The sequence below is a fragment of the Bactrocera neohumeralis genome, chromosome 6 (assembly GCF_024586455.1).
Source record: "Bactrocera neohumeralis isolate Rockhampton chromosome 6, APGP_CSIRO_Bneo_wtdbg2-racon-allhic-juicebox.fasta_v2, whole genome shotgun sequence".
NCBI classification, from domain to species: Eukaryota; Metazoa; Arthropoda; class Insecta; order Diptera; family Tephritidae; genus Bactrocera; species Bactrocera neohumeralis.
In genome coordinates, this window is record NC_065923.1 from 29,394,850 (window position 1) to 29,415,192 (window position 20,343).

Here is a 20,343-nt window from a genome sequence, read left to right on the forward strand (position 1 = left end):
CCAATGTTCATGAATGTGGAAACCGCACGGAATCGTTGCAAACTTGTGATCCTCACACTTTCCAATATTAATGTTGAGCCTTAAAACCCAATGATTAAATTTGGATTCTCGGAAATGCAGTAAAAACGCTCAACATTGTACAGTTAGCACTGCTGATTTTATGCTGGCTGATGCCCTCGCATGAAACTGCTAAGAACTGTGCATTTCAGAAATGGCATTTTCAAGCCACAGTCGCCAAAGCGAAAACACTGTAATCAAAACTTTTATTGTGGCATACATGTTTGTTTACTTTCTTCACTTCGTTGTTTTGGTAAGAATTTTCACGCAAATCGAGGAAAGTTGTATGTGAATTTGCCTTAAATTCTTTGGTCCATCCTTTGACAAAACTAATATGAATACTAAAATTCGTTCCATAGGAACCAACATAACAGGAAAGTATCTACACAGATCTTTAAGAAAACTCTTCTGAAACCGATAATGTGCCTTAACAAAACTGCAAATTCTAATACAAGCCTGTAATTTGGATCTCAGTAGAGATGAGTATTTTTGGCTAACTTTTTGAAGTATTTCATCAACCAGCTCCTTAAACCATATGAAAATAGCTGCAATAGGATAACAACCACACCCACTCCAAATAACGGTTATGTTGAACAGTACTAAGAAAGCGATAACTCACTAAATAAATATGGGGGCGCTAAACAAATGACCAAATTTAATCTTGTGCCTAATATTTAATTTAATATTTGCATAGGCTGTTTTTTAGGCGTGTGGTTTTCAATATGTTAATGCTTTTTTTGGAGGCGTTTTGTTTTTGCTACATATAAAAGATTTAAACTCAGTTCGGTTGTCATCGCGTTCTATGTACAATAAAATCACGTATCGGTTTTGCAAAGATTGTATTTTGGAATAACATAAATATATATATACATCTTTAAAGATTTTCTCTATACCTTCAAGAATTATTTGAGGTATTTAATTTAAAAGTTGGAATGTTTTATAGGCAATTTAAGCCGATTTTGAGCTTTTTTTTTATGATATAAAGGATCTTTGATTCTGGTTCTTAGCTGACTGCGCTGGACATTTGAATAAACTCTGCCTTATTTATTCTTTGAACACAAGTGGAGCAATCCACCAAAGAGTGGAATAACATATAAATATAACATTACATCTATAGCTCTCATTTTTGAATGAAGAGTTGGAATTTTTATAGCTGCTTTAGAGCAACATGGTTGTTCTTCCCTTTTTCGGAATTTGGGGTTTCGGGATTACCAAATTTGGTTGTAGCGACTAAACCGATGGTTTTATGAAATTACTTTTGCTTCATATTTTGAAAATTTGTGATATAAAGTAATAAGTGGTATCTTCGTTAACAGTACACACAACTGAATTCCCTTTCACAGTCTGTTGTCAGGTGAGCATTGGACAGATAGTTGACGCAAACAGACAATTTTTTTTCAATATCGTATTTTATGGCCTCCCTTACAGATTTCACATAATGATTGCCATTGATTGGTTTGATTTGACACGAATGTTTGGCTTCTATTAATGTGTCTACTATATTGCATGTTTTTACTGGCTCGAGGTTTAAATAAGTTTTTATTTGAGTCATTTTGTTGACCTTTTGGCTTAATACGTTTTTTGTCTACTCGCTTGGCTATTTCACACTGAGTAGTTACAAATTCTTTCATCTGATACCATTTTGGCGGTTTTTTTCTTGCCACTAGTGATTGCGCCCATCGTAGCAAAGCAGCATCAGGTAGAGTCGCTGCAAAAATGTTTACTAGGTTTTCACGATTCAGTGGAAATATTTTGTGTTTCCAACACTGATAAACAATTAGTCACTGTCGAATAATAATTTCTGAAATTCCTAGCTGGTTTATTGTTGAATTTTTGGTAAATTCATTGAAATTTTTATTTGGTTATCTACCAATAATCTTTCATTTTCGTATCTTTTGACCAGTGCTCCTCAAACCAGATTAAAGTTTTCGTCATTTAACGCGAATCGCTGAAGGGCTTACCTGCTTCCCCTTTAGTTTTGTACCTGAGATGGTACAGCTTTTGTGCTCGTGAAAGTTGTGGATAGTTTATATAAATGGCAGTGAACAAGTCCCAGCGAACTGTTGGACGGCATTTCAAGCTCCTTACGTACTTAATATACGAGTATATATAATAGCGGCATTTTAATAACAAAAAACGGTTTGGGATATCAATGAAATTCTTCATTCCTGTGCGCTTTATGGGCCGGTAGCGTCATTGGGCCCTACTTTTTCCGTAATGATCTAGACCGGCACATTACTGTGAATGGAAACCGCTATGGCTTAATGAAAATCGAATATTTTTGGTCCAAATTGGAAGCTACACAGCGAATTTCACAATCGATTTATTGAAAACCTAGTTTGGTGAACGTGTTATCTCACGAAACGGCCCAGTCAATTGGCCGTCTCGGTCGTGCGATTAGACGACGTTTTTCCCTTCCAAGTCTATGATCTATGCGTACAAGACAGCGACGACTGATGCACTTCGTACGAATATCGAACGTGGAGTTGCAGTGGTATCGGCCGAATTATGCTTGAAAACCGTCGAAAATTGAGTTCAGCGTATGGACTTCTGCAAGCGTGCCCGTGGTGGTCATGCGACAGAAATCGAGTTCCATACATACTTTTGTAGCGCTCTTATTTAAAACCCCTATACTAATATCTGAAAAATCCTTGAATCTGAAAAGTGATTTATAGTTAAAAATAATTTGGTGATTATTAGCACATATTTTGGAAAGCGCCATTATAGTGAACAAGTAAAATAAATATTTTGGGATTTTTACTCAATTGTTTTATCGAAAATAATAAGAACTGTTTTTATTATAAGCTTAAATTGTCAGCACTTTTACGAAATAATTGTAAAATTAAAGAATTCCTTTTATAGATTGAGATGCTAAGACCCATACTAGTGTTTCCTAGAAAAGTAAGTATTTACATACATATTTTAGTCGGAATTGGGCTTTTTTCCGTTCCCATTTGGGGATGTATACGAATGCACATAACAAGTACACATTTCACATATACACACATAAATGCGTATAAGATAACACACATAAATGAAGTCACTAAGCGCATGTATGTACATATATGTATATATAAAACTATAGTATATTTATTCAGCTAGGCTCACGTTGTGAAATGCCTCGATTAATCACAGAGTTATTCATTTCATAACGCAGTTCGAATACACCAAAAACAACAAATTAAGGCGGCTAAAAAAATTACTAACTTTTTTTCCTAAATAATAATTCTAAAAATATTCACTGGTTATGGGTATAGCTCCGCTTCGAACGGGGTGCGTTACATTTGAAGAGCCTCATTCAAAATACTTTCAAACATATATATACATATGTACTAATACACTATTATGTAGTCAAAATTAGAATTCACGTTTTCAACGTGGAAACGGTTAGGTGCCCAACCGCGCACACCCCTGACCAATAATGCAAAATCGTTTGGTCACGTAAAGTCCGTATACACGTAACATATGTCGCGTACCCTAAATTTGCTATAAAAACTATACAACAATTTTGTTAAACATATTCATTCAATCTTCTAACCCTAACATCAAACAACAAAATAACGCATAATGAATAGATTCATTGTAAGTAACTCCTGCAAATCCTCATACATAACGGTGAATATATAAAATTTTCTTCCTTCTTGCCTTGCAGTGCACCTTCGCCGCAATTGTCGCCGTTGCCAATGGCTACTCAGTAAGCGGTGGCAGCCGCGGTTATGGCTCTGGTGGTTCTGGTGGTGGTGGCGCCTCCTCCTCGATCGCTGGAAATGCCTATCAATTGCTGCCAGCCGTTTCGGTGCAAACGATTGCTGCGACTGGAGGTAGCTCGGCCGGTTATGGTGGCTCGTCGGGCGGTTATGGCGCTGCCGCTGGTGGTTATGGTGGCTCCTCGGGCGGTTATGGCAGTTCGGCGGGTGGTTATGGCAGTTCGGCGGGTGGTTATGGTGGTTCGTCTGGTGGTTATGGCGCCGCGAGTGCACCATCTGTTGATATCAATAGTTTGCTGGCTGCAGTTGGTGGTGATATTAGTGCACAACAAGCGGCTCAACTCGCCTTATCCTTGCCTTCCGCCGGCGGTCCACTTATTGATACCTCAATTGTTTCTGGTAGCAGTAGTCGAGGTTCCTATGCCAGCGGCGGCAATTTAGCTTATGTTATTGCGCCTAGCGGCGGTTCTTACTCTGCTCCAGCTCCAGCTGCGGCTTCATACGCTGCACCAGCTCCAGCACCGGCTGCATACGCAGCACCAGCTCCAGCACCGGCTGCATACGCTGCACCAGCTCCAGCTCCAGTCGCTTATGCAGCACCTGCTCCAGCTCCAGCCGTCTATGCAGCACCTTCTCCTGCCCCAGCCGCCTATGCAGCACCTGCTCCTGCTCCAGCCGCCTATGCAGCACCTGCTCCTGCTGCTGTTGTGTATTCAGCTCCTGCACCTGCACCGGCCGCTTACCAAGCTCCAGCACCAGCTCCAGCTGCCTACGGTGCTGCTGCTCCTGCTTCAGCTCGCGCATCAGCACCTGCCGCAGCTCGTCGTCCATCAGCTGCCGCTGCCGTGAGCTACATCTCGGGCGGCAGCAGCAATGCTGCCTCCGCACCCGCTGCAGCAGCTGCGTATTAAATTATACGTTACAGAATATTTTTTAAAAAACTAATGTTCGATCAACGGTCCAAGAATAAAAAGCGATATTTCGAACAAAGAACCAAAGATTTTTGATATTTCTACCGCTTATATACTCGTACTTTAGAAAAATCGGAATAAAAGCATGAATATCGCTTTGTTCGGAATGATTTGTGGGGTGTCTTAGTGAGCGGATAAAAGCTTTTTATTGAGTGTTTTGACTACATTAGCACTTTTAACAATACAAAGTATATAATAAGGAGCTTACAACTATTTATCCGAAGTTAGTATATACAAATACATACATATACGAGGAACCCGAATGCTAAGTGAAGTGGTGATATAATTTCGATATATTATTGCATATGCTATATGGAGAATGATATTCTGAACTTTATTTGTCTAATTTTCGTAGAAACAGAGCCCGAATATGTTTATTGAGCTTCCGAATCTATAAGCATACCATATTGCCGAGGTCACATTGCCGAATAGTTTAGCACATGTAGATATCCGACACATTTGAACTCAGCTTTTTCACACGTCAGTGCTATTGTGACGTCATTCGTAAAGTACTCTGACAGCAACCATTGAGAGTGATCTAATAATTTTAGAATATATACCATATATGATATAGCAAACTTAAAAACTGGCAAATAACTGTTTTTGAATATGCGAAGCGCTGAAGTCAATGTAGTAAAGACAGTCGGCAATAATACAGGTATATTTTTTTACAAGCAAGCAATATCTGAAAAATTCTTAGTTGTCGTTCGACGCTCCAAATTTTTCGCCCAAAAATTTAAAACCAAATACTTTTTTTCAAAAAGGTTTGTGGAATTGAATGTAGCAAACATATATTTTATATATAGAACATATGTAGCTTTCCGATAGAACCATTACATTTTACACCTTTTATGGTCTGGTAGAAGGAAAGAAACTCTGTCGTCATTCTATACTACTTTTTTAAGATTTTGTAATTTTGTTTGAGGTTAACTCTCTGATATTTGGCCATCATTGTGAGAACAAAAATATATTTCTCCTTAAATTCCAGTACATTAAGAAGATTCCGAAGTTTTGAACTGAATGGCAAGAAATAGCCTGTGTCTGCTTGGTGAAAATTGCTTATCTTCTAACGGGTTTTTCAATAGGAATGCTACAGAAGTAGACCGATAGGGCCAGCAAACTACACCATATTTTTTCCCGCTCTTTTGACATTTCTCTTCAGTAAGGTATGCCATTCCCTAATGGAAAGATATATGATCCAACAACGAATTGAATTTATTAAAATTTACTACCGAAATTCGAAGTCAGTGGCCTCAACTTTAAGAGCGCTTCCTTCAATTTATGGTCGTCAAAATCGTCCAGTCAGATCAACAATTGGACGTCTAGTGGAAAAATTTGAATCCACAGGCACAGCACAAAATGTTTCCGTGCCAGTGAAACAAAGAAGTGCCCGTAGTACCGAGCGCACCAATTGAGGAAGAGACAAATCAATATCTCACACGTTGTTCTCAAGCGTTGGGCATCTCTGAGATGTCATTATGGCGAATTTTGCGAAAAGATCTTGGCATACATCCTTACAAGATTAAATTGAGGTAAGAACTGAAGCTGCTTGACCACCAAAATCGTCGTATGTTCGTGAATTGGGCTGAGAAACAACTTGAAAATGATCCGGATTTTCATCGAAAAATTATCTTCAGCTATGAGGCTCATTTCTGGCTGAATGGCTTCGTCAATAAGCAAAATATGCGTTATTGGTCAGGCAGCAATTCACACGTACTCCATGAGTCACCATTGTATCCCGAAGAAATTAAGGTTTGGTGCGGCTTCTCCCGTGATGATTAAGACCGGCACTTTACTGCGAATGGGAATCGATACCGCTGAATGATAACCGAATATTTTTGGCCCGAATTGGATGATATGGACTTGGAAAATATGTGGTTCCAACAAGACGGCGCCAGAAGTCACACAGCGAATGTCACAATCGATGTATTGAAAACAAAGTTTGGTTAACGTGTTATCTCAAGAATTGGCCCAGTCAATTGGCCGCCTCGGTCGTGCGATTTGATGAAACTACGCCAAGTCTATGGTCTATGCTAACAAGCCAGAGAATATCGAATGTGAAATTGCAGCAGTATCGGCCGATTTGTGCTTGAAAACCGTCGAAAAATGGGTTCAGAAATCAAAAGAAATCGAGTTCCACTCATAATGACATCGAATATACTTTCACAGGAATAAAGAATTTCATTGATACTCCAAATCCTTTTTGCTTGATTTAAACACTTTTCTAGCGCTCCTATTGAAAAAATAGTTAGATAAAGAATGCCACACTATGTTAGGGTACTATAATTTAGGTTAAGTGCTAAACTATAATACCTTTAAAATAAGCAACTAAAAATTATAAAGCGGTTTCTAGCAGCAGTTTGGCAGAGCTCGGACACTATGTACCAGGTAACTTCTACTGTAATTTTTACTTCTGCGACGGCTTGGGTTTGTGCACTCTAAAAATCTACGGATGACGGCTATCAATTGATGTCCTCCAAATAATATGTCAATATTTTTGGAGTTGGGAGTGATAGTTGTTTCAATATATCTATTAAGAAAACATATGCTTGTCGACCCAATCTAGGACATGGTTTACTCTAGCCTGAACCTAAAGAACTCGAGCGCCAATGGTTTGACAGCTACATGGGTCGGACTACAAGAAATTGTATCAGCATTTAACATAATATTGGACGAGCTTAAAAAAAAAAAAATATTTTTTAAAATGAGAATACGAATAGCACCATATACATACGTACGGCGCTCTCATCTCAGTAAAGACAATGTTCAGGACTCCTGCTGGACAAATATTTGGTTCGAAATAACTAAATTTTTATACCCTGAACAGGGTATATTAAGTTTGTCACGAAGTTTGTAACACCCAGAAGGAATCGTCGGAGACCCTATAAAGTATATATAAATGATCAGTATGTCGAGCTGAGTCGATTTAGCCATGTCCGTCTGTCTGTCCGTCTGTCTGTATATATACGAACTAGTCTCTCAGTTTTTAAGATATCGTTTTAAAATTTTGCAAACGTCATTTTCTCTTCAAGAAGCTGCTCATTTGTCGGAACGGCCGATATCGGGCCACTATAACATATAGCTGCCATACAAACTGATCGGTCGGAATCAAATGCTTGTAGAGAAAACTTTCACATTTGTCAAGATATATTCACGAAATTTGGTATATATTATTTGCTAAGGCAACAATGTAATCTCCAAAGAAATTGATCAGATCGGTTAACTATAGCGTATAGCTACCATACAAACTGAACGATCGGAATCAAGTTCTTGTATGTATGTAGATATATTCACGAAACTTGATATATGTTATTTTCTAAGGCAACAATGTAATCTCCGAGGAAATTGTTCAGATCGGTTAACTATAGCATATAGCTGCCATACAAACTGAACGATTTCTCGGGAAAACTTTCACATTTGACAAGATATATTCACGAAATTTGGTATATGTTTTTTCTAAGGCAACAATGTAATCTCTAAAAAACTTGTTTAGAACGGATTACTATAGCATATAGCTTCCATACAAACTGAACACATAGTTACTAACAGAAATGCACCTGTGAAGGGTATTTAGCTTCGGTGCAACCGAAGTTAACGTTTTTTCTTGTTTCAACTAGATTAGGTTAGTTGGCTGATCTCTCGGTGTGGCGTAGAAATTTTGAAAGCAATGCAACCCATTGATTTATGTAAAAGTTCGTAAAAATTCTCAAAGCAATCAATTTAAGAAACTTTTTTACTTAAATAAATATAATTAAGAATTTTCACTTAACTGCTCATCGACTACCAAGAACTTTTCAATTGAATGGGCAAAATTTTTTCGCTTGCTTGACATACATAAACGCTGCAGTTTTTCGTTGCAAAAACGCTCGAGCTACCAGCGTAAGCGAAATTTATCAGTCTTCAAGACATGTAAGCAGTTCGCAGCGCGGTGTAAAGTAATTTGTTGAAACTCCCATTGAAACCTGCTAACCGACTGACCGCTAATAACTTCTTGCTGTCTACAATACTATAACCATGGCGGTAATCTTCACGGCCCCTAGGCGGGCGTTGCTAGAATTTTCATTGAATGTGTCACGTAACAGCTGCGCCAATGACCGTACGGTTGGCGGTGACTTTTCGGCTGCGGCATATAAAAAGCATTTGAAATACTATTGCCCACTAGTAGTCTATGTTATTGCGGCGGTAAAAAACCAAACACAACAACTGCCAAAATGCAACGTTTCATCGTAAGTATGCTCTTAAAATTTCAATTTTAGCAACAAATAAATTAATTAAAATATTTTTCTTTACTGTCCACAGTGTGCTTTATTCTCGGTGCTGGCACTCGCGCATGCCCTTCCTTATGGCGGCTCGAGCAGCAGCAGTAGCAGTGGCGGTTATGGCGGCAGCAGCAGTGGCGGTTACGGCGCGCCAGCTGCAGCACCCGCTCCATCTTATACCAGCGGCGATGTAATTGTGTCACAGGAACCCGCAGTCTTGTATAACATTCCTGCACCATCGGCTTGGAATATATCGCCAGCTAGAGCAGCAGGTCCAGTGCTAACACCAGTTGATGCTAGGACTATCTCAGGATCTGGTACGGCATCATCGTTGATTGGCATCTCATCGCGTCCAAGTGCCATCGCTGCTGCGGCTTCTGCTAATGTGCCTTTGAATGCTGGTTCCTACAAGCTATTGATTGTACCCTCCTATGAAGTGCCCAATATTGTGGGACCTGAACCTGCTGTGCCCAAGTCGCCCGCTGGTGTTGGTGCTGGTGGCAGTGGCGGCCAGGGTTATGGCGGTCAAGGCTATAGCGCTCCGGCTAGTCAAGTGGTCAGTTATTAATTGCTTTAATATTGGCTACAAACATCTCAAATGCAAGGAAGCAAAATTACTGTTAAATACATGAGCTCCAAGAGCAAATTCCTTAATTAATGAATATGAATTTGTTTTATTTGAAAACTTTTATGAGCATAAGAAATAGGGGTACATACATATACATATATTTAAGTTTAAGTAGTAAGACAGTTACGATTAAAAAAAGTGATTGGTTGCGGTTTTTACATCTGGTTTAGCTAAGAGCATCATCCAAATACTAGTAACCTCTGATTTCCTTACAAAAATACCAATTATTTGAAGTAATTTTTCAACAAAATATCGGTAAATACATATGATGGAGACCCGTTAAGATCGGAATACGTTCTGTTCATCTATCTCTTGAAACAAGCCCTGTTTCTTGACTAGATCTTTCACACACGGACCACATCTTTCCAGCAATTCATAATTGTTTGTTTTACAGACGACACTGTCTTCCCAAAAAACAGTATTTTTAGAAAATCTTCAGATCTTACCATTTACTTGAGAAACTTGATACAACCTCAGCTATTTATCCTACATATATGCATTGTGACAAAAGTTAGTAAGAAGTTCCTTTTTTCGATTATTTTCGACGTAACAACCCGCTCGATCCATATTTTGAAGTCAGTCAGAATGGAAGTTCACCGGAGAACTTTAAAAGATCTATTAACTACTTGAATTAAAGGCACGGTATTCTTTAAAATATATTTATTTGGTATGCGAGCTTTCCAACGTATCGTATTCGTCAATAGTTACTTGAAAGTGTTATACTTACTTCTAGGGCGAAGTTTAGAAAGAAAAGTATGCGCTCGATTTTCTATTTATAAAACAAAAAATTTCGAATATAAATTGTATTCTTAAACAACGTGCGATTATCTATTTCTAACAAGTGTCAAGCCCCTTAAAAAAAGCATTTACTGTATATAATATCCAGTGGCGTAGCTACAACTTCGGACGCCCGAGGCCAAGGATGTTCTGCCGCCCCCCTTTATCTACCTACCTACAAAATTCGTGAGGTGGCTCGAACAAAAGTGAATTTTTACAAAGCATTTTCGATATTTAGTATATAAAATTTAGGAACTAGAAGCCACGCAAATTCTGATGTTCCAAAATTCTCACAATACGGTTTTGAGGAATTTGATAGTAAATTTACAAGCCATCTTATTTGTTGAAGTATTTTTCAACGGGGGCGACGGTCCCCTTGTCCTAAATCGAGTCAGTTTGTATTTTCAATTTGATCCGAGTAACAGTTTTGGAGATACAGCCATGAGAACTGAGTGCTCGAGCCTAGCTTTCATTGTTACTCAAATCTTTAATCGCGTTTTTTTCGAAACTGTGTTTTTGAAGTTGTTTGGCATGATTTTTCGAGAACTACTTTATCGATCCGCATGGAATTTTATACCGGTATTTGAGATACAATTCTAAACACTTTGACGAAGAATTTTTTGTTTTCGATTACAACTATTTTAAAAATCAATGTCGTGTTTTTTTCAAGGGGTCATCGGAAATGGCGTCGCAATGGCAAAGTTTAAAATATTTTTTCCAAAAATTTCAGAACTTTTTTGTTAATATTTTATGTATGTTTGTAACAATAAAAAATTCTAATAAAATATCAAATTTTTATGTGAGAAAAAAATTGTTGAAAGAAGGCTGTTTTTTCCACAGGAAACCAATGTAATTCCTTCAAAGAATTCTGGCCTTGATATCTATAGGTCTGCACTTTTTGAAAGAAATTATTATATAATATAGTGATACGCGATTTTTATCAATTTCCAACTGTTAGGAGCTAATGAGATCCTTACAAACTAAGTTATATTTATATTTCTAGAGTAACTTTTCCCGATCGATGATATAGGACTACTTTCCATAGCAAGAAGTACGTGCAAAGGTTTCCCATTTGAAGAAAGACGACTTCTAAAATAACATACTTTTTTATTGTATCCAATTCTTATTCTTCGAATTGGTTATGGCTATCTCTAATCATATTGAATTGTATAAAAAAACAAAATTACTTAATTGCGATATCAATATTGGTGTAAACGTCGTCTTGTAGTTTTTGGCAGCAATTTCAAAATCGGTCCATGCTTGACCATCAACAATTTTTCAGTCAGAATTTGAAATTTCAGTTTGAAAGCAAACTCTATCTCAATGTATAAGTAACTTGATACAAAATGGTCATTGCGAATGATTTTAAGTATTCACTGAAAATGAGAGGCCATTTTGAAAATATCAGCCGACACGGGTTTCGATTCAATCTTCATTGTTTTCTGTGAAAAGTTCAGAAAGTGCGCTATGTATTACTAAACGTCTAACCGAGCCAATCTTTTTGACGAGCTTAAACTGACAATATTAGCCCTCTGGTAATCCCAGGCTTTGAAAAAATGTACTTGTAGATCATTTTTAAATATCATCGGAGATTTTCGACGAAGTCTTAAAATACCATGTATGAAGTTTAACATATATCGGAAAGAGTCCAGTATATTAAATTTGTTCTCACCGCAATGTACTTAGTCCACATCGCTTATTTGCTCATCTAACTATTCGAATACACTGGATCAGATAAGCTCAGCTCATTTTATGTTAAGTCAAGATCTTCATCGTTGTGCAATCGCTTTAGATGCCAGAAAAAGCTATTTCGAGAAAAAGTTCGAGTTAGCGCTACACCAAATTCGAATTTCTGCTTTCGTAAATACAAAAATATTCGAAAAATGGCACACAAATAATTTTAAAGCCCTTCAAAAGTCTCGATTTGACCCGCCATAACTGAGTACTGTCTTCAATCTACATAAACACATTAAAGTCTGCATGTGTAGATCTATTTAATTGAAGCATCGTTTGTAATCATGTAAGAAGTTATGATTTTGATTACCATTTCGTTCCAACCAAGAATTGCAGAGTTCAAAGTGCAACCTTTTATCAGGTGATAAGAAAGCACGAATTACAAGCAAGTGTTCTACTTTTAAGCAGCGATGCTCTTAATCTCACGGGTATATAATTATTTAAACAGTTCGTTGTGTGGGTTAATAAAACTTTGTACTCTTCGATAGTTGCCGCCAACAAATGGCGGGTTTATCTTCGCTTCATGCCAACACCGAACATCAAATTGGCGCAGTTTGCGGTACCAAGCACTACTCAAAGTTCTGACATGCTATATGATCAACCGCAAACCACGCGTCTCTCCCCAAACTATAGTGAAGAGATTGCACTACTACAAAGAAGTAGACCAAGCGGTGATTCTGCAGCTGGAGAAGAGTTAAGCTTAGCTCAAACATACCACTCGTTGAAAGTTTTTTAGACAATCATTGTAGTCTCAATATTGTTTTGTTTTTGTTCTTGTTACACATAATGGTAAACGTTTTGCAGAACGCTTCCAATACCCAGTTGTTGCCCCCGTGAAATATTTGTTTACGGTTTTGTACGATTTGAAATCACGTTTAGAGTTTTCCGATTTTTGTTTGCTTATAAAAAGAAGTGTGCCGCATTTGTTTTAGTTATTAGTACCAATTGTGGAAGAAGCCAAAGAACTTCCAGCAAAAGCGAACCAACCACACACAATGCACAGCAATATGAAACAGTTCATGGTAAGTTTTCTGGTTTTTGTGCTATTGAGGCTGTACGCAAAAATCCGCTGTAAAACTCTCTAAGCACTTCCGTTATTCTAGCCAGATAGTGATGCATTGAAACTCATGAGCGCCTTGTTTCTATTTGTGTTCTTTACAGTGTCTTTCTTTGGCGCTTTTCGCCTCCGTTGCAGTGGCTCATCCGTATGGACAATCGGCGTCATCGTATGGTGCTGCGCCAGCATCCAGTGCAGGTTATGGTGCTGCGCCAGCGCCAAGTGCAGGTTATGGTGCTGCACCAGCGCCAAGTGCTGGTTATGGTGGTGGCGCCAGTGGCGGCGCTAGTACAGTGCAGCAAGTCAGCTTGGCCGGTCTCGCCAATTTGGTGAATATCGAAGCGATTGAGAGATATTTGAATGCGCCAGCCCCAGCTGCCCGTGGTAGCGGTTCCGCTTCGTATTCTCAAGCTAAATATGTTGTATCCGCCTCAGCACCTACTGCCGGTCCCGTAATTTCTTCGAGCTACAGTGCTGCACCAGCTCCTGCAGCGGCTGCATCTTCGGGCGGTTATGGTGCCTCAGCTGGACCCGCTCTTTACGTGAATGAAGCACCATCTATCAGTTACTCCGCTCCCGCTGCCAGTTATTCCGCACCCACTCCAGTCGCCAGTTATGCTGCTCCCGCTCCAGTCGCCAGTTACGCTGCTCCCGCTCCAGTCGCTAGTTATGCTGCTCCTGCTCCAGCCGCTAGTTATGCTGCTCCCGCTCCAGCCGCTAGTTATTCCGCCCCTGCTCAAATAGCCGGTTATGCCGCTACAGCTCCAGCTTCATCTGGCTATGGTGCTTCATCTTCTGGCAGTGCTTCTGCCGCTCCCCGTTATACCGTCCTCCCAGCTACTGTTACCCAGATCAATGCTGGCAAGACCAGCTACAAAACCTATCAAACTCCCATCCAATACAGCACCGTAACCCTTCCAGTTGCTGCCTCTGGCCCCGTCGCCAATTTGTATGTACCTGAAAACGCCGGTTCGTCTGGTAGTTCTGGTAGCTCCTATGGTGGTTCATCTGGTTATGGCAGCTCTGGTAGCTCTATCAGCTCCTATGGTGGTTCAAGCTATTAAGCTTAACACATAATAGCGGTAAATTTAGTTAGTATTACTAATTTGTGTGCATGCGACCAGTTAAAGAATTCCAAATTCAAAATTTTTATTTGAGAGCGTTTTGTGTAAAAAATTGTTTGATAAAAGTTTGGAACATGTTTTGATATATTTGTTTTTTGGCTAATAAATAAATTGTTTTTAAGTTGAATTAAAATGGTTTTACTAGCGAATTTTTTTTGGTGGTGTAAAAGTGTCAGAGCTGATTTTCGGATTTTTTTAAACTCTTTTTCTTCATGTTTACTCGGTATAGTGGTTTTTCGTCCGAATATTCCGAAAGGAAAATCTTCGATATTCATGACCAATTGCGGATCCAGATGCTGTTTTGTTCAGCGAATGAAGCATATAAACTAGATTGAACGCTAGATACATATATGAAAAGTCCTCTGTCTATTGCTTTCAATTGATGTTTTTGAAAAAATATGTAGAAGTTTGTATGTCTCCACGATTTCGTGTACTATGTTATTCCCAAACAATTTATTGTAATATGCTTTCTTTGGCAACATTCTTGTATAGTAGACTATTTCTGAAAATGTTTGTTAGCCAGAAAAAAAATGGAATTAATATATTGAAGTTTTTTAAAGTCTTAGACAAAGTTAGCTGTTCGACTCCCACGATAGACGATCCCAACACAAGCCAGTTACACTAGAAGTAGTAACAATTTGTCTAGTAATTATGATTTATTTTCTAGATGTAGGAACTACGAACAGTAATGAAAGTTTAGCTCTGCGAACTTAGATTAATATGTAAGTCTTCACTTAAGAAGTCTCACTTAGTGTTACCGATTTTATGAATTTATGGTATATGTAAGCAGGCGTCATTTAGTCTAACTTCGAGCAATCGAACTTAGTCCCACTTGAAAGCCAATCGATATTTGATGTTTCTACAAGTGGAATATATTTCTTAAATACTAGGCTAAACTTGTAGAACTGAATATATGTACATATATATTGTGGATGAATACTGGTATTAAATATGTTGAGATATCCCCGTAGTTATAGCTATTGAGATCGTTTCATATATATATAGTATGTAATTAAATTATTCTGTATTAAATATTCGCGTAACTATTATTGAATGTTTGGTGTTCTCATTTAGTTTCCAGAACCCCATCTTTAATGAGATTTTTACCCTTACTAGCAAGCCTGTGTTTCTAAACTTATTAGGCGCTTTACTTAAGAACAACTCAAGCACTACCATCTCGGATTCTCATCATGTATCCGCCCAAAAAACTTTCTAACGTCTATCTCTAAACCAATACTAGACTCATTCTCTAATATTTGGTAGGGTCTATCACATGAGTCACCAAAATAACTCTTCATCTCTTAACCAATACTAGACTCAACCTCAGAGCTTAGTGAACCAATATATGGTAAAGTAGGTCTACCAAAGGTTGGACAAGTTAAACGAAGAATGAATTGTCGTCTAAGTATTTCTAGTACTTAAGCGCTCAGAGAAGTAGTTTTCTAAAGATAAAAAAATTCAAGATTCTTCGGAAGCTTTGAGCTATAGATCGTGGCTCTCATTTCTGATTTTGAATCTTGTTTTAAAGGCTATGTGCAGGTACAAAATATATATTTTGACAAGAGTATACATTTATATGAATTTTTATTGTGTACCGCAGTATTAAATTAGTACTACTAAACAGAGGCTTGCTAATACAAGTGCTTTGATTGAAGAGTCAGTCAGAGAGCTGAAACTATTTTCCTTTATATAACTTTCATTTTAGGAATGAGTTTCTCGAGGTTGGGTTACCTAAGGGAGAGTTAATGGAAATGAGAACTCAGGTTTCTTGTGTAAACTTATGAAAAATAAATAAATTTTATATATATAAAATATATTGGCGACCTAAGCTTAAAGCGTGCTGTGCGTTTTCTTCACCAATTGCGAAAACTGAACTATTATTTGTGGTAATTCCAGAGTAATATCTATCCACAATGCCCTTTGTCCAAATCGAAAAGCCACAGAACATGAACTTAAGTAAATTATTCTGCAATTTTTTTTTTTGTGAGTAATCAATATCACCGCGACGGTGACGCTGTTAGTCGAAGTTGAAAATTATCGCCGTTCAGCTAACACGCTCATAGAGTGCTGCTGAAGACAATATTGCGCAGCGCTTTTCGCAAATTTACCAGCGTTGAACTGTGCGGAGTTTAATCTATGGGGCCTTTAGCTAGTTAAGCCAGCTGTTGTGCGGCATAGCCAAGCAGAAGCTCGAATTTCTAGATTTAGTCACGTAAGGTGGCACGCATCTCGCCGACTTTTCAAGTACTCGCTATAAAAGCAAAACTGTGTCAATGACGCCGCATTAGTTTACCATTTGCAGCGCCAAAACAACGCATTAGAAGAATTTGTGCGGAACAACGCGATATTACCCAAAAAATAAGTAGTACAAAAATGTTCCGCTTCACGGTTAGCTTCGTGATCATGGCTGTGTGTTTGTGCACGTCCGCGTGGGCTTCGCAATACGGTGGCGTGGCACCGGCAGCATCCTCGTCGTATGGCGGCAGTGCCGCCGGCGGTGCTGCTGGCGGCTCATCGGCCGCCCAGGTAATTACACTGCCCGCCAATGTTGAAGCTCAAGCTGCCGCTTTGACGAATGCCGCCGGCGCAAAGGCGACCGCTGCCAAAATCAATGCCCTGAAATGGGATCTGCTTAACTTGTACGGCTACGAAATCGGTTATCCATTGTTGGTGAAGAAGTACGGACCCTTGACTTCATTGTTCTCTGCCTCGCTGCCACCACGCAGTTTTGTTGGCAAAATCGATCCCGGTAAGTGAAAATTTTGTGAACTTGGCATGAAAAGCGTTGAGTTCGAGCGGCCTTGTTTTATATGTTATACTTTAATTTAAAATGTTTGCTTTATCTTTCATTTCTAAGTTTTACTAATCGTAAATTACTTTCGCTTTACTTACAGCTTTCTTGAAAGACTCGAATGGCAAAATCAAACATGTCGGTGAAAGCTCGATCGGTGTTGTGGCAATCTAAGATGATCGCGCCTAAAACGCGAATTTAAATTAGTGCGACTGAAACCTTAATACTAAAATTAGCTTGATAATAAAGCTATTGTTTTTTAAGTGGAAACCCTATGACTTTTATTTTGAATCTTTATGTGGAATTAATTCTTAGTCGCTAAATCTTCTACTTTATATTAAGCGTTATGTTTGATTGATGCACCGCAAATAATCGTTGTCGAAAGGAATAGGTGCTTGTTTTAAATAATGTTTGATAGTTATATTGATCAGTCATACGCCTGTTTTATCTCCGTCTGACTTCTGGCTGTACAGCAAACTCAAACAACTACTTCTGGAAAACTGTTTTGGGTCAATTCAAGCCATAAATCGTTAATGCGCATTGAAGACTTTTCAGGAAATTGACTTTAAAACTGTTTAGAGGATTGGAACAAACCCAAGTGTGTTATGGCTAAGGGGTATTACGTTGAGGGGGACGACACAGATTTTGTAGAATAAATTAAGAATTTTAATCTTAAGAACAAAGTCTTACTATATTTTGCCCTCAGCGAAAGGACAGAAGGAAATTTGGAAAACACAATAAAACATTAAGTTAAGTTGTGCCCTTCAGAAATACAAAAGATTCTTTACAAGAACTTGATATGCTATAGAAATCCGATCTAAAACATTTTTTCGCTGAATGCAGCATTAAGATATCTCTTCAAATGAAGAAGTTGCCCATACAATTGATTCCGACTTGATTACGATCGTTTAATTTGTATGACATCTAAATGTAATAGTGAACTGATATCGGCGGTTCTGACAAATGAGTGATTAAAGACCAATTATTGGACGACGTTGATAACTAAATTATTAAAACCTGTATTTAACTATATATTTGAGTACAAAAAATTAGTTCCATACCTGAAAAAACTTTGCTATACATCCCAATTAAAAATGCCAATAAAACTCGTAGAGCTTGGCTTTGTAGTGGTTGGAAAGAACATCTACTATAGATAGAGTTAGGCCTTTCCAATGGAGGCCATTGTGTATGTCAAGCCATCTTTTTACGGGTTTTCATGTTAACCTTAATCGTGTCGTCTTTAGCATATGTATATATCTTTACCCATGTATGTTTTTTATCTGTCTTGATAAGAAGCCTATACTTGTATACATGAGTAAAGAATTAAGCATATAATGCTTTATTGATAAATCTGTTCATGGTTTCTTATCTTGCCATTTATTTATCAATAAAGAATTCTTTGCTTAATTCTTTACTCGTATATATAGGCTACACACCAAGGCAGAAAATGTAAATGGGTTAAGACAAAACAAGAAACCATGAACAGCTACGTTTCGAAGAAACGTAAAAGAAAGTACGATTTGAAGGCATTAATCTAACTGAAGCCAGAATAGGGCAGAGGTAACATGCAAGTATTTTGCTGATTTGGATCTCATACGTATGAACGATGTTCTGTAAAATATGCCGAGAATAAGTTTTACTCGAAGGTGAAAAGTTATTCAGTAAAACTTTGAACTTGAGAGTTTCTTAAAAATATATATGCCTATGGTGATAATATTTATTATAGCATGCTCTATTGATAATTTACTGGAAACAGCCGAGAATATTTCTGTACTCGGCCTAATGGTTTGCTGAAATTTACTGGAATGAGAAGAGCATATTTCCGTGCTTGACCTTTTTTAAAATATTAACTTAAAAATATTGCCGAAATATTGTCATCGTGACAGTTATTGGTTCATATACCCATTATTTACATATTTTTATTCAAGGTATGTATGTACCTAAAAAGATGAGATAATGTATTATGAATAATTACGTATACATATAATTCAGTCTTTCAGACCGAAATCGTTGAAATAACAGAAGATGTCAGTGTACTCATTCCTTCGTTGGAACAACAGAAGACAAAGTGGGCTCCTTCTCCATATTGCTACTAACATAAACCTTCTAACAGCAATTGAGACTATACGTAACGCCAATACTTAGCCATCATTGCTTCATGTTATGTAAGCAGGTAATAACTATACTTACAATAGGTAACTTGGTTAATACTCAGACCCAGTTATATAAAATAAATGAAAACGAAAAGCGGCTGGGAACACAATTTCTCTAAGCTACCCCTGACCATTCAGATCCTTCAACGGTTGTTTGAAACAATGGATTCTAGAGGAACATCTCCGGTCTTAAAATACCAGTAACACAGGGTATGGTATAAAGTTACTTAGGGTTATTTTTAATGGCATACAGACCAAACAGCTTCTACTTCTAGAAAAAAGGGAACTAAATAATACTGTAAGGGTATCACAGGGCACCTGCGCGTAAGATCTCATCTCTAGAGAATTGAAAAAGGGAATTTGGCGGAATACAGAGTATGCGTGTAGGATGATGGATACTATCTTTGACAATGCCCAGCTTTCAGCCGGCTGTGACGAGAATCTTCTACGGCTTTCATTTCCCTAAATTAAGAGACATTAGTCAGCTGAGGTGGAAAAAATCAGTATTTTACTAAATCTACTGAGTTGCTTGATAAGGCTTAATTGCGATTGATTGCGGTCTGCCGCTCTTACAATCAACCAATGTGTCTAACTTATTTTGCAAGATCTTGACTCTTAAGTTAACTACGGAAACGTTTAGAAAGATCAATATTATTGGGTTATATAACATATCGATATATCTTCTTCTTTCTATAAGCGCATGATAAAAAAAACCGTTTGTTCATCTAACTGGTGATCGAGGTACTTTTTTCAATAGACATTTTTTGAGAAATCGCGCGGAAGTCGTGTCAAGATGTCATGTTAGAGTTGTTCAGTATTGTTTGGCATTCCATCATGGAAGACTAACGCCTAACCAACGTTTACAAATCGTTCAATTTTATTACGAAAATTCACGTTCTGTACAGAATGTGTTTCGAGCGCTTTGCTGAACTTATGATCAACTTAAGCGGCATACTGAGCGTACTATTCATAATATTGAAACGACTTGCCGCACTTCACGTCGAGATTTTAAATTGAAAACGTACAAAATGCAGCTTGTGCAAGAACTGAAGCCGCTCGACCTATCCAAGCGACATCGCTTCGCT

The 20,343-nt window shown here is 38.1% G+C and overlaps 3 protein-coding genes across 3 annotated transcripts; all 3 read left to right on the top strand.

Annotated features, from left to right (window-relative positions):
- The first annotated feature begins 3,558 nt into the window (after positions 1-3,558).
- Positions 3,559-14,447, top strand: LOC126761860 (ice-structuring glycoprotein). Its single transcript, XM_050478286.1, has 6 exons — positions 3,559-3,639; positions 3,710-4,668; positions 8,901-8,961; positions 9,035-9,550; positions 13,066-13,155; positions 13,295-14,447. Exons 1-6 carry the CDS (start codon positions 3,625-3,627, stop codon positions 14,252-14,254), a joined length of 2,601 nt encoding a protein of 866 aa, XP_050334243.1. The 5' UTR covers positions 3,559-3,624; the 3' UTR covers positions 14,255-14,447.
- On the top strand, positions 8,910-9,656 carry LOC126761048 (uncharacterized). Its single transcript, XM_050476955.1, has 2 exons — positions 8,910-8,961; positions 9,035-9,656. Exons 1-2 carry the CDS (start codon positions 8,947-8,949, stop codon positions 9,560-9,562), a joined length of 543 nt encoding a protein of 180 aa, XP_050332912.1. The 5' UTR covers positions 8,910-8,946; the 3' UTR covers positions 9,563-9,656.
- A 2,149-nt stretch (positions 14,448-16,596) lies between the features above and the next one.
- Positions 16,597-17,375, top strand: LOC126761049 (chorion protein S16). Its single transcript, XM_050476956.1, has 2 exons — positions 16,597-17,063; positions 17,209-17,375. The coding sequence occupies exons 1-2, from the start codon at positions 16,688-16,690 to the stop codon at positions 17,277-17,279; spliced, it is 447 nt and encodes a 148-aa protein (XP_050332913.1). The 5' UTR covers positions 16,597-16,687; the 3' UTR covers positions 17,280-17,375.
- The last annotated feature ends 2,968 nt before the right edge of the window (positions 17,376-20,343 follow it).